This window comes from Pristis pectinata, chromosome 7 (assembly GCF_009764475.1).
Source record: "Pristis pectinata isolate sPriPec2 chromosome 7, sPriPec2.1.pri, whole genome shotgun sequence".
NCBI classification, from domain to species: domain Eukaryota; kingdom Metazoa; phylum Chordata; class Chondrichthyes; order Rhinopristiformes; family Pristidae; genus Pristis; species Pristis pectinata.
The window spans coordinates 103,016,261-103,029,619 of record NC_067411.1 but is presented as its reverse complement, the minus strand read 5'-3'; the positions used below and the strand labels follow the sequence as shown (position 1 = coordinate 103,029,619).

Sequence of the window (13,359 nt, the reverse complement as noted above, 5' to 3'; positions counted from 1 at the left end):
AGAACTGGCTGGGCCACAGAAGGCAAAGAGTGGTTGTTGAGGGGTTGTATTCTGAGTGGAGGTCGGTGACCAGTGGTGTACCTCAGGGATCTGTCCTGGGACCCTTACTCTTCATGATTTTTATAAATGACCTGGATGAGGAAGTGGAGGGATGGGTTAGTAAGTTTGCAGATGACACGAAGGTTGGGGGTGTTGTGGATAGTATAGAGGGCTGTCAGAGGTTACGGAGGGATATAGATAGGATGCAGAGTTGGGCTGAGAAGTGGCAGATGCAGTTCAACCCAGATAAGTGTGAAGTGGTTCATTTTGGTAGGTCAAATATGTTGGTGGAATATAGTCTTAATGGTAGGACTCTTGGCAGTGTGGAGGATCAGAGGGATCTTGGGGTCCAAGTCCATAGGATGCTCAAAGCGGCTGCGCAGGTTGACTCTGTGGTTAAGAAGGCATATGGTGTATTGTCCTTCATCAATCGAGGTATTGAATTTAGGAGCCGGAAGGTATTGTTGCAGCTATATAGGACCCTGGTCAGACCCCACTTGGACTATTGTGCTCAGTTCTGGTTGCCTCACTACAGGAAAGATGTGGAAGTCATAGAGAGGGTGCAGAGGAGATATACAAGGATGCTGCCTGGGATGCGGAGCATGCCTTATGAAAGCAGGTTGAGGGAACTTGGCCTTTTCTCCTTGGAGAGACGGAGGATGAGGGGGGACCTGATAGAGGTGTATAAGACGATGAGAGGTATTGATAGGGTCGATAGTCAGAGGCTTTTCCCCAGGGCTGAATTGGTGGCCACAAGAGGACATAGGTTTAAGGTGCTGGGGAGTAGATATAGAGGAGATGTCAGGGGTAAGTTTTTTACTCAGAGAGTGGTGAGTGTGTGGAATGGGCTGCCGGTAACGGTGGTGGAGGCTGATACGATAGGGTCTTTCAAGAGACTGTCAGATAGGTATATGGAGCTGAGTAAACTAGAGGGCTATGTGTAAGCCTAGTAATTTCTAGGGTAGGGACATGTTTGGCACAGCTTTGTGGGCCAAAAGGCCTGAATTGCGCTGTAATTGTTCTATGTTCTACGTGTAATTTTGTAAAAACTCCATTACAAAACAAACGTATTGATTCTGTGAAGATAAGACTAAGTAAAATTATTGGCTCATCCTTGGAACTATTACTTCCTAAGAAAACAAAGTTCTGTTTTCTTTAACTGGATTTGCACTTAAACTGGCCTGATGCATTAAGCAAAGTAGCTTGGATGTGCACCAACACATGCTGATTTAAAAAAAACAATAAATTCATATTCAATAAGGTCAAGTTATGGACTTAAATTTGAAAAACTACTTGTTTTCTCAACAAAAAACTTGTGTCATGAATGTGATGCAAGCAAGGGAAACGAACAATCCCTGCTTGGTCTGGCCTTCACAGACTCCAGTTGTGTGCTTAACTCTTAATGCCATACTGACGAGAGAAGAATTGTGAGAAATCCTGCACCCAACATTAAACAACGAGAAAGTCACTGAACGTGTGAGGCAGTGGAATGTTTGGTTGTGTTGAGAAGCACAGGGAAGTTGGATTTGTTTTAGATTGATTTTTTTTTTCAAAGCACTTTAGTAAGGCCTTTGACAAGGTCCCACATGGGAGGTTAGTTCAGAAGGTTCAGTCACTAGGTATCCATGGAAAGGTTGTAAACTGGATTTGAAATTGATTGTGTGGGAGAAGACAGAGAGTGGTAGTGGATGATTGTTTCTCAGACTGGAGGCCTGTGACTAGTGGTGTGCCTCAGGGATCTGTACTGGGGCCATTGTTGTTTATTGTCTATATCAATGATCTAGATGATAATGTGGTAAATTGGATCAGCAAGTTTGCTGATGACACTAAGATTGGAGGCGTAGTGGACAGTGAGGAAGGCTTTCAAAGCTTGCAGAGGGATCTGAACCAACTGGAAGAATGGGCCAGGAAATGGCAGATGGAATTTAATGCAGACAAGTGTGAGGTGTTGCATTTTGGAAGGACAAATCAAGGTAGGACATACACAGTAAATGGTAGGGCACTGAGGAGTGCGGAAGAACAAAGGGATCTGGGAGTTCAGATACATAATTCCCTGAAAGTGGCGTCACAGGTAGACAGAGTTGTAAAGAAGGCTTTTGGCATCCTGGCATTCATAAATCAAAGTATTGAGTATAGGAGTTGGGATGTTATGGTGAGGTTGTATAAGTCACTGGTGAGGCCAAATTTGGAGTATTGTGTGCAGTTCTGGTCACCTAACTACAGGAAGGATGTCAGTAAGATTGAAAGAGTGCAGAGGAGATTTACTAGAATGTTGCTGGGTCTTCAGGAGTTGAGTTACAGGGAAAGATTGGACAGGTTAGGACTTTATTCCTTGGAGCGTAGAAGAATGAGGGGAGATTTGATAGAGGTTTACAAAATGATGAGGGGCATAGACAGAGTTAATGCGAGTAGGCTCTTTCCACCTAGATTAGGAGAGATAAGTACGAGAGGACATGGCTTCAGGGTGAAAGGGGAAAGGTTTAGGGGGAACATTAGGGGGAACTTCTTCACTCAGAGTGGTGGGAGTGTGGAACGGGTTGCCATCTGATGTAGTAAATGCGGGCTCACTCTTAAACTTTAAGAATAAATTGGATAGATAGATGGATGGGAGAGGTCTGGAGAGTTATGGACTGGGTGCAGGTAAGTGGGACTAGCGGAATAACGTTTTGGCACAGACTAGAAGGGTCAAATGGCCTGTTTTCTGTGCTGTAGTGTTCTATGGTTCTAATCTATTGGAGGGAAGACAATCATGAAAGTCCTCCCCCCAATAACTTTACAGTGTGGTCACACTGACCTAAGATTTCCAAGGTAAACGATAGCTCTTCTCCATTAGTTTGGTGATTTTCTGCTGTTGACCTACCTAGATTAATTTAGCTAGTCTGATACTATTTGATTGTTTGGATTAACTACCAATTTACCCCATATGAAAAGCAGTTTCTTCTTGTATGTATTCAGACATCTCTTTTAAAATACAGTGGCCAAGCTAGTTTTCAGTGACATTCTTCTGATTTCCCTTTATTAAGTATTCCTCTGCTTGGTATGTTATGTTTGAGTGTCCGGAACTCTCTCATTCATTTAACCATTGAATTGTTACTCATTAAAAACATGTGGGACTTGCATAAGATCATCATCGAATGTGCTTTATGCCTCACAGATGAAGTCTTATAACAGAGTGGTCTGAAACTAGAAGATGTGAGAGCTGTTGGAAACCAGTTCGGCAGGGGAATGGGAACCCAAGTGATAGGTCAGAGGTTGGTGCATTTAGTGTACAAGTAGATGCAGAGTGTAGAAAGACTGAGGAAGGGTCGGCAGTTGAAACGGCAAAATTGCAGTCAGTTGGATGGGCTGAAGTATGTCTAATGTGAGAAGTATCAGGAACAAGGCTGATGAACTTAGAGTGTGGGTAAGTACGTGGAACTATGACGTGGTGGCCATTACAGAGACTTGGCTGTCGCAAGGGCAGGAATGGCTGCTGGATATTCTGGGGTTTAGATGTTTCAAAAGGGACAGGGACGGAGGTAAAAGAGGTGGGGGAGTGGCTTTGCTGATCAGGGACAGTATCACAGCTGTAGAAAGGGAGGATGTCCTGGAGGGATCATCCACTGAGCCAGTGTGGGTGGAAGTCAGAAACAGAAACGGAGTGATCACTCTATTGGGAGTATTCTACAGACCCCCCAATAGCAGCAGAGACACTGAGGAGCAGATCGGGAGGCAGATTTTGGAGAGGTGCAAAAATAACAGGGCTGTTGTTATGGGTGATTTCAACTTCCCTAATATTGATTGGCACCTCCTTAGCGTAAAGGGGATAGATGGGGCAGAATTTGTTAGGTGTGTCCAGGAAGGATTCCTGACACAGTGTGTGGACAGGCCAACTAGAGGAGAGGCCATTCTGGACCTGGTACTAGGCAATGAGCCTGATCAGGTTTCAGATCTCTCAGTGGGAGAGCATTTTGGAGACAGTGACCATAACTCTTTGACCTTTCCCATAGCCTAGGAGAGGGAGAGGTGCAGACGATATGGGAAAGTATTTAACTGGGGGAGGGGGAATTATGATGCTATTAGGCAGGAACTTGGGGCTAAATTAGGAACAGATGTTCTTGGGGAAGTGCACAGCGGAAATGTGGAGGTTGTTTAGGGAGTACGTGCACGGGGTTCTGGATAGGTTTGTCCCATTGAGGCAGGGTAAGGATGGTAGAGTGAAGGAACCGTGGTTGATGCGAGATGTAGAATATCTTGTCAAGAGGAAGAAAGCAGCTTACCTAAGGTATGGAAAGCAAGGATCAGACAGGGCTCTGGAGAGATACAAGGTAGCCAGGAGGGAGCTTAAGAATGGACTTAAGAGAGCTAGAAGCGGGCATGAGAAGGCCTTGGCGAGTAGGATTAAGGAAAACCCCAAGGCGTTGTACATGTATGTGAAGAATAGGAGGATGACTGGAGTGAGGGTAGGACCGATCAGCGATAAGAGAGGAAACATGTGCCTGGAGTTGGAAGAGGTAAGGGAGGTCCTTAATGAATATTTTGCTTCAGTATTCACCAGAGAGAGAGAGAGACCTTGACCTTTCCCTCAATGTTAACAAAACAAAAGATCTGGTCATTGACTTCAGGAAAGGGGGCGGTGTACATGCACCTGTCTACGTCAATGGTGCTAGGGTTGAGAGCTTCAAGTTCCTGGGTGTGAACATCAACAGCCTGTCCTGGTCAAATCACGTAGATGCCACAGCCAAGAAAGCTCACTAGCACCTCTACTTCATCAGGAGGCTAAAGAAATTTGGTTTGTCCCCTTTGACTCACCAACTTTTACCGATGCACCATGGAAAGCATCCTATCTGGATGTATCACGGCAACTGCTCTGCCCAGGACCACAAGAAACTGCAGAGAGTTGTGGACACAGCCCAGCGCTTCACGGACACCAGCCTCCCCTCCTTGGACTCTGTCTTTACCTCTCGTTGTCTTGGTGAAGCAGCCAGCATAATCAAAGACCCCACCCACCCGGGACATTCTCTCTTCTCTCCTCTTCCATCAGATAGAAGATAGAGATGCCTGAGGGCACATACCACCAGACTTAAGGACTGCTTCTACCCCATTGTGATAAGACTATTGAACAGTTCCCTTATACAATGAGATGGACTCTGACCTCACTATCTACCTTGTTGTGACCTTGCACCTTATTGCACTGCACTTTCTCTGTAGCTGTGACACTTTACTCTGTACTGTTATTGTTTTTACCTGTACTACATCAATGCACTCTGTACTGACTCAATGTAACTGCACTGTGTGATGAATTGACCTGTACGATTGGTTTGTAAGACAAGTTTTTCACTGTGTCTCGGTACAAGTGGCAATAATAAACCAATACCAATGCCAATGGTGTACGACAGGCTGATACACCAGGGCATGTCGACGTGAGGAAAGAGGATGTGGTGGAACTTTTTAAAAAAAACATTAGGATAGATAAGTCACCAGGGCAGGACTGGATATATCCAAGGTTATTACGGGAAGCGAGGGAAGAGATTGCTGCACCTTTGGCAATGATCTTTGCGTCCTCACTGGCCACAGGAGTAGTGACAGATGATTGGAGGCTGGCAAATGTTGTTCCTTTGTTTAAGAAAGGGAGTAGGGATAACCCTGGGAATTGCAGACCAATGAGTCTTACTTCAGTGGTGGACAAATTACGAGAAGATTCTTAGAGACAGGATTTGTGGGCATTTGGAGAAGCATAGGCTGATTAGGGACAGTCAGCATGGCTTTGTAAGGGGCAGGTCGTGCCTCACGAGCCTGATTGAATTCTCTGAGGATATGACAAAGCACATTGATGAAGGTAGAGCAGTGGATGTGGTGTACATGGATTTCAGTAAGACGTTTGATAAGGTTCCTCATGGAAGGCTCATTCAGAAGGTCGGGAGATATGGGATCCAGGGAAACTTGGCTATGTGGATTCAGAAGTGGCTCACCCACAGAAGACAGAGGGTGGTGGTAGATGGAGCGTATTCTGCCTGGAGGTTGGTGACCAGTGGTGTTCTGCAGGGATCTGTTCTGGGACCCCTGTTCTTTGTGATTTTTTTTTATATAGGGTGAGGGTGTGGAAGGGTGGGTTAGTAAGTTTGCTGATGACACGAAGGTTGGTGGTGTAGTGGGTAGTGTAGAAGGTTGCTGTAGGTTACAACAGGATATTGATAGAATGCTCTGCTGGGCTGAGAAGTGGCAAATTGAGTTCAACCGGGAAAAATGTGAAGTGATACACTTTGGAAGATCGAATTTGAAGGCAGAATACAAGGTTAATGGCAGGACTCTTAGCAGTGTGGAGGAACAGAGGGATCCCTCAAGGTTGCCGCACAGGTCAATTGGGTAGTTAAGAAGGCGTATGGAGTGTTGGCCTTCATTAGTCAGGCTATTGAGTTCAAGAGCCGTGAAGTAATGTTGCAGCTCTGTAGAACTCTGGTCAGACCGCACTTGGAGTATTGTGTTCAGTTCTGGTTGCCTCATTATAGGAAGGATGTGGAAGCTTTAGAGAGGGTGCAGAGGAGATTTACCAGGATGCTGCCTGGATTGGAGAGCATGTCTTATGAGGATAGGTTGAATGAGCTAGGGCTTTCTTAGGGCGGCACGGTAGTGTAGCGGTTAGCGCAACGCTATTACCATGCCAGCGATCGGGTTTCGATTCCCGTCGCTGTCTGTAAGGAGTTTGTACGTTCTCCCATGTCTGTGTGGGTTTCCTCTGGGTGCTCCGGTTTCCCCCCACATTACAAAGACATATGGGTAGGTTAATTTGGGTTTAAAATGGGTGGTGCGGACTTGTTGGGCTGGAAGAGCCTGTTACCATGATGTAAATAAAATTTAAAAAATTAAAATTAAATTAAGTGACTGATAGAGGTGTACAAGATGATAAGAGGCATAGATCGAGTGGACAGTCAGAGACTTTTTCCCGGGGCGACAATGGCTAACGTGGGGGCATAATTTTAAGGTGATTGGAGGAAAGTGTAAGGGGGATGTCAGGGGTAAGTTTTTTTTTACACACAGAGTGGTGGGTGTTTGGAATGCACTGCCAGCAGAGGTTGTGGAGGCAGATGCAATAGGGACATTTAAGAGACTCTTAGATAGACACATGAATGATAGAAAAATAGGGGGCTATGTGGGAGGGAAGGGTTAGCTAGATCTTAGAGCAGGATAAAATGTCAGCACAACATTGTGGGCCGAAGGGCCTGGACTGTGCTGTAGTGTTCTATGTTCTATTCTTCTCTACCTCTGATCTGTAAGTCAGTAGTTGCTATGGGAACTGCAGTTGATTAGTTTTCAGGAGGAGCATATATTGGTTGATTTGTTTCTGATGCTTCAGGCCTTAATATTCAGTGCTACATTCAATAAAATGCCCAGTTCATTTGGTATAACTTAATTCTTGGGTTTCATCCTTTTGTAGTGCCTTCACCTAAAGCAATAGATTAAATTGGCAAGTGGACATGGCCTTTTGTTGGTGCTTAGATTTGTAGTTTCATCTTGTAGGATGTGTGTTCTCTCTTTGGCTTGTTGCCACTTAAACCCTGACTGTTTCCTTCATCTTGGAACTTAAAAAAAAAATTGGCACCCACTTAGTTTGGACAAATACCATATTTGTTCAAAAACTCCAGTCATCTAATGCACTGGCTTCGTTTATCAATGATTCATAGATTCTTGTTTCTTTCCCAGTCATGTACCAGGTGTTGAAATCTGTGTTTCTGTTATTTTAATCAGCAAAAAATTCACAGTTGGTAGGAGTTCTGGAACAACAGCCTCGGTCCTCTGCTGCTTGGTAAAACTCCCAAAAAATCCAGTCACACATTCTGTTCTAATTGTAACTCTCAATTCTGCAGCAAAAGTCTCCACATCACCATAGTAGCACCTTTGCTGAGAAATTAGATTGGACATATTCTCGGTGTGCTGAAACATGGCATTTAGGCTAATTCCTGATTGGGTACCCTCAAAAAGAAAATTAAAATTGGCCAAGATCCAGTTCAAAATGGCGTTAGGTTTCTTCCAGCCAGGAGCAAGAGCTCAAGTGAGACCTGTGGGCAGACCAGGGTCCTTTGAATACAGTTGCAGATTGTGCAGCAATCACAGACGGTGTGAGCCCTCGAGGGAACACTTCCTCTGGCTGGCAGCCAGCAGTGACATGCCATGGAGCTAAGGGAGGCTGAAAACGAGGGAGGGAGCTCTCAGATTCTCTGAAAGTCCTTACAAATTAGATCAATGACAGGAGGGATGTCTTTTGCCCTGGAGGCACAGGGATAATGGTTGGGAGGCCGAAAGGAGGTGGTTTGTGTGGACCTTCAGGAGTTAGAGCCCCAGCATCAGGGAGCAATACTGGAAGACATTTCATCAACTTGTATTTGTCAGGATAGGCTCAACACCCTTACCGAAACCTCTGTCTGACACAGACACACTTACCCAGAGGTGCATGTGCTCTTACAAACACTGTCGTCACTCCAATCCACACGTGCCCTCTCCTTCATCATCCTAACATCCTAATCTACCCCCTCCATCTCCCACAGGTCAAGCCTCCAGTGAGAGGATGATCAAAGGTTTACTCAATGTCGTCACCTCTTCCATTTGGGCTGAGGTGTTGAGGAATGGGAGGAGGGCTGCTGACATGGGAAAGGCAGGCTCCGATTGCACCTCTAGCACCATTTCACTGAGCAATGGTCTCCAGTGGGATCTGCTGCAGGTAAAGTCAACATTGAACTGAATGGCATTCAGAAAATGGGTACTGCCTGATCCTTTCTCGAGGCTCCACTGCCATGAGTTTTGTTACTTTCTATGGGGATGTGGAAATGAAGGTAAGGTGTTCTGTGGATTTGACTCTACCTGTGCAATATCAGGTAGAAGATTGATGAGTATATTACTGAAAGTATAGCAAGTGTTGCATATTCAACTATTGCATCATATGTCTTTCTTTGGTATCGTACCTTTACATAGAACAGTACAGCGTATAACAGGCCCTTTGGCCCACAATGTTGTTCCGACATAGCTAATCCCTCCTCCCTACAGAATGCCCATATACCTCTATTTTCCTCTCATTCATGTGCCCATCCAAGCCCCTCTTAAAAGCCCCCAATGAGTTTGCCTCCACCACCCTATCAGGCAACATATTCCAGGCATCCACCACTCTCTCAGTAAAAAAAAAATGTACCCCTCACATCTGTTCTGAACCTACCCCCCTCACCTTAAATGTGTGCCCTCTGGTATTGGATCGCTCAATAATGGGAAAAAGATATTGCTTGTATGTTAATATTGAAATGTTTATGTTTATTATAAAAATATATGCACAAGCTGTTTTTGATATAGCCACTTGTCAACCCGTCTCCTTTAGTCGTCATGGTTTGTAAATGAGTCAGTTGAAGTACTTAAAATACTCTTGAGAATAAAAATCAGCTGAAACGTTTCTTGCTGTTTGATGTTAATAAAGGCCAAAATAAAGTTGGAAGCAATTTTCAAAAATCATAAAATGAATATTTCACTGTAATTAAATTTATCCATTGAAATGTCCTTTCTATCTCTTATTTGTCTTGTTTAAAGTTATTACTTGACAACCACTGTTCTCCTGAAATACAGAGTTCAGAAAATATTTTTATCAACAATACAAGTAAATGGAAGTTCTAAGAATTTGACCATATACAGTCTGCACAATTTCCTTGGATGCATCAGTCGGATTTAATTCCTGAAATAATAGGATGCTTCTCTATCATTGTCTTTGGAAAATATATGGTTGTTTTCCAAAATTACTGGGGCTAAACATAGATACAGAGAAGCATTTGAGGAACTAATCACTAGAAATCATGATCTAAGGGAAGTTGATCAAGATTTCAACAGAAGAATTAAGAGTGATGTGAAAATGTCAAAGTTTCAATAAAATCACAGAGCATCATAACCTTATGACCATTGCCAAAGATGTGCAGTCAAGACTGAATTGTGTCTTTGTTGTCCAGGAAGAGCAGATGAGTTGACCATTTTTGCCTGTTTATTTATGGTGTGTTCTGTTGAATGCAAAATGATAGCTTAGTGGGGAGGGTATACATTTATGGAGGAGTTAAAAAGGCAAAGTATGAAATTCTTAGAGTAATGAACAGAAATTAGATAGTTATTTGAAAAAGGGGAATAGTCTAAGATTTGTGAACTGAGCACTGGTAAAGAATTACACTGGATTGCTTGTGTAGGGAAAATAGTGATAGCAGCTTGATGGATAAATGGCTCCCTACTGATGTCTAACATTCTAGTTGCAGACTTCCATGAGAGGGTTAGGGTGGTTACAGTACAGAATTTATAGTGGTGGTACAGTTTGTGGCATCTGAAGGGTTCCATATCTTTGATCTTAATGTGGCTTTCAAAACCCAACATCAAATAAGAAAGAAGAATGCAAGAACACTTTCACTGAATGTAGAGATTATACTGTTTCATTCTTAAATAAAAGTAAAATGTTATGTTCATCATACAGGCCAACTGTGCTTCAAGAAAAGAGACAAATAGTGATCAAGAATGGCAGGCATCCTGTGATTGACATTCTTATGGGAGAACAGGAGCAATATGTTCCAAATAGCACTGGACTGCACGTGAGTACTCAATGAAAGTTTTCACTGACTACTTTGCAATGAAATTTGCTGTGTGTGGTACCTTGATTGGATGCCCTTTGATAGAATGCTATTTAACCAGTGGGGCCATGTCTTTAGTGGTGTAAAGTTAGTGCATTAGAGCGTTGCATTGGTGATGTCGGTGAGGGCTGGTGTTGGTGATTTCCCTGCTGGATACTTGGTCATCGTTTAATCACCTGAATTGAGGTAAATGTATCCTAATATTTGAAACTTTCTTCTTAATGGTAGGGTTAACATTTAGTTTACTCGTATCATGACCTAATATTTTGTCTCTTGTGTTTCTTCTTCTCTGTCATTTTTTTTCTCTGCTGTATCTCTCTCTTCCCTTTCTCTGTTGGAGATGATGGACAGTTAACAAGTAAAGGGACTGCCAGCACTGTCATTTGTGTTTGGTTTGGGCTTCTGGGAACATGTGATCCAGAGCAGTTGGCTTGCATTCCCTCTCATGATGAGCTGGTTCCCTTCAGTAACACCGGCAACATAGATCTTCCTCCTTCTACCTCCTGCTCCTATTTATAAAGCCCAAGATTCTATATGGTTCTTCAATTAATTTCTCAACCTGCCGTTGGGACAATGCAGATGCAGCCGCAGATTTCTGCTTCATTGGATCTCTTTTAAAATTGTGCCCTCTGATTTACATTGCTTCTCATTCTTTGTGGTAAACATGACACTTCACATGTAATCAACATTAAATTCCATCTGGCATTTAACTGCCCAGTCCAACAGCCTGGTTGTACCTCCATGGAGCATGCATCTCCCTCTTCTTCACAGTTTTGTGTCTTCTGCAGATTTGGAGACTGTACCTGGACATCCAAGCTCACATTAGTTATGTATGTTTGGAAAAGCAGTGGTCATCGTATCGTGGAATTCAGTGGGAATCAGTACACTTCTGTCCAGTCTGAAAAATAACCTTTCATTGCTACTGTTTCCTGCTGCTGAGCCAACATTCTGTCCATCCTGCTACGTACAATCCTTTCATCCCTCGCCCTTCACTCTTCATGACAAGTTGACAGAACGCCTGCGTTCTGTCCACAATGGCCACCCTGAGCTCCCAGTTACATACCATTTCAATTCCCCTTCCCATTTCCACACCAACCCGTCTGTCCTCGGCCCTCTCCATTGCCAGGGTGAGGCCAAACACAAACTAGAGGAACAGCACCTGGTATTCCCCCTGCCCCCTGGGTGGTCTACACCCAATGGTATGACCACGGAATGTTTCAACCCACATGCTCTGTGTTCCTTTCCCTCTCCTTCTCATCTACCCCAAGTTCTCTCCCCTTTTCGCCAATGCCCCACCGGCCCCCTGTCACCCAGTTTCATTCTCTTCTCCCACCTGGTTCTATCTGCCCATCACCCACACGCTTTACTTCCTGTGTCTCCTGTCCCCTCCCCCTCCTGGTTTCATCTACCCCTCATCCCTCCCTTATCTGGGTCCACTTATCACCTTCCGTATGTACCAGATTCCAGCCTCTTGTGTCCCCAGTTGTTACTTTCTAGCCTCAGTCCCTACTCCCACCCTCCCTTCTCCCGTCTCTCCTTGTCTCTTTCTCTCCCTATCACTCACCAGCTGCCGTCTCCCAACTCCACTACTCTCCATCCCCACCTGACTCCCATCTGCCCATCACCTGGTTTCCACCTATTGCCAGCCAGCTCCTGCCTCACCCCTCCCTATTACCCACCCCTCACCCCCCTTGATACAATCGCTGTCACTAAAGAGGTAGTGATGAACAAACTAGTGGGCCTAAAGATAGACAAGTCCCCTGGTCCTGATGGGATGCATCCCAGGATACTAAAGGGCAGTAATGGTGTTTCGATGTACATGTGACTAATACAGATATCTTAACTATAGGCTAGTTAGCTTAATGTCTGTAGTCGGGAAAATGCTTGAAGCTATTTTTAAGGAAGAAATAGTGAGACATCTAGATAGAAGTGGGCAGACACATCATGGATTCGGGAAGGGCAGGTCCTGTTTGACAAATTTACTGGAGTTCTTAGAGGATATAATGAGCGCAGTGGATAGAGGGGGACAGGTGGATGTTGTATACTTGGATTTCCAGAAGGCATTCGATAAGGTGCTGCATAAAAGACTTATCCATAAGATAAGGATGCATGGAGTTGGGGGTAACTTATTAGCATGGGTAGAGGATTGGTTAACCAATAGAAGGCAGAGAGCTGGGATAAATGGGTGTTTCTCTGGTTGGCAATCAGTGGTGAGCGGGGTGCCGCAGGGGTCGGTGCTGGGCCCACAACTGTTCACGATGTACATTAACGATTTGGAAGAGGGAACCGAGTGTAGCGTATCTAAGTTTGCTGATGACACTAAATTGAGTGCAAAAGCAAATTGCACAGAGGATGCAGAGAGTCTGCAGAGAGATATAGATAGGTTAAGTGAGTGGGCAAGGGTCTGGCAGATGGAATACAATGTTGGTAAATGTGAGGTCATCCATGTAAGGTCTTAACCTGAACCATCCCTCCAGAGATGCTGCCTGACCTGCTGAGTTCCTTCAGTTTGGTTTTTGCTTCATGACAAGCCTATTATGTGGCACCTTCTCAAACTGTCTAAATACGCCATATCAACCACGTTTCCCTCATCAACCCTCTCCGTAACTTCATCAAAAAGAACTCTTGTTAGGTATGATTTGCCTTTAACAAGTCCATGATGGCTTTTTGTAATGAATCCACAATTGTCTAAGTGACTTCTAGT

At 44.3% G+C, this 13,359-nt stretch overlaps 1 protein-coding gene across 1 annotated transcript in view; it reads left to right on the top strand.

Moving 5' to 3' along the window:
• Nucleotides 1-13,359, top strand: part of msh3 (mutS homolog 3 (E. coli)) — a 209,193-nt gene that overhangs the window by 87,780 nt on the left and 108,054 nt on the right. The window contains 1 exon segment of the mRNA XM_052019597.1: nt 10,502-10,616. Coding sequence (XP_051875557.1) covers nt 10,502-10,616 — 115 coding nt within the window.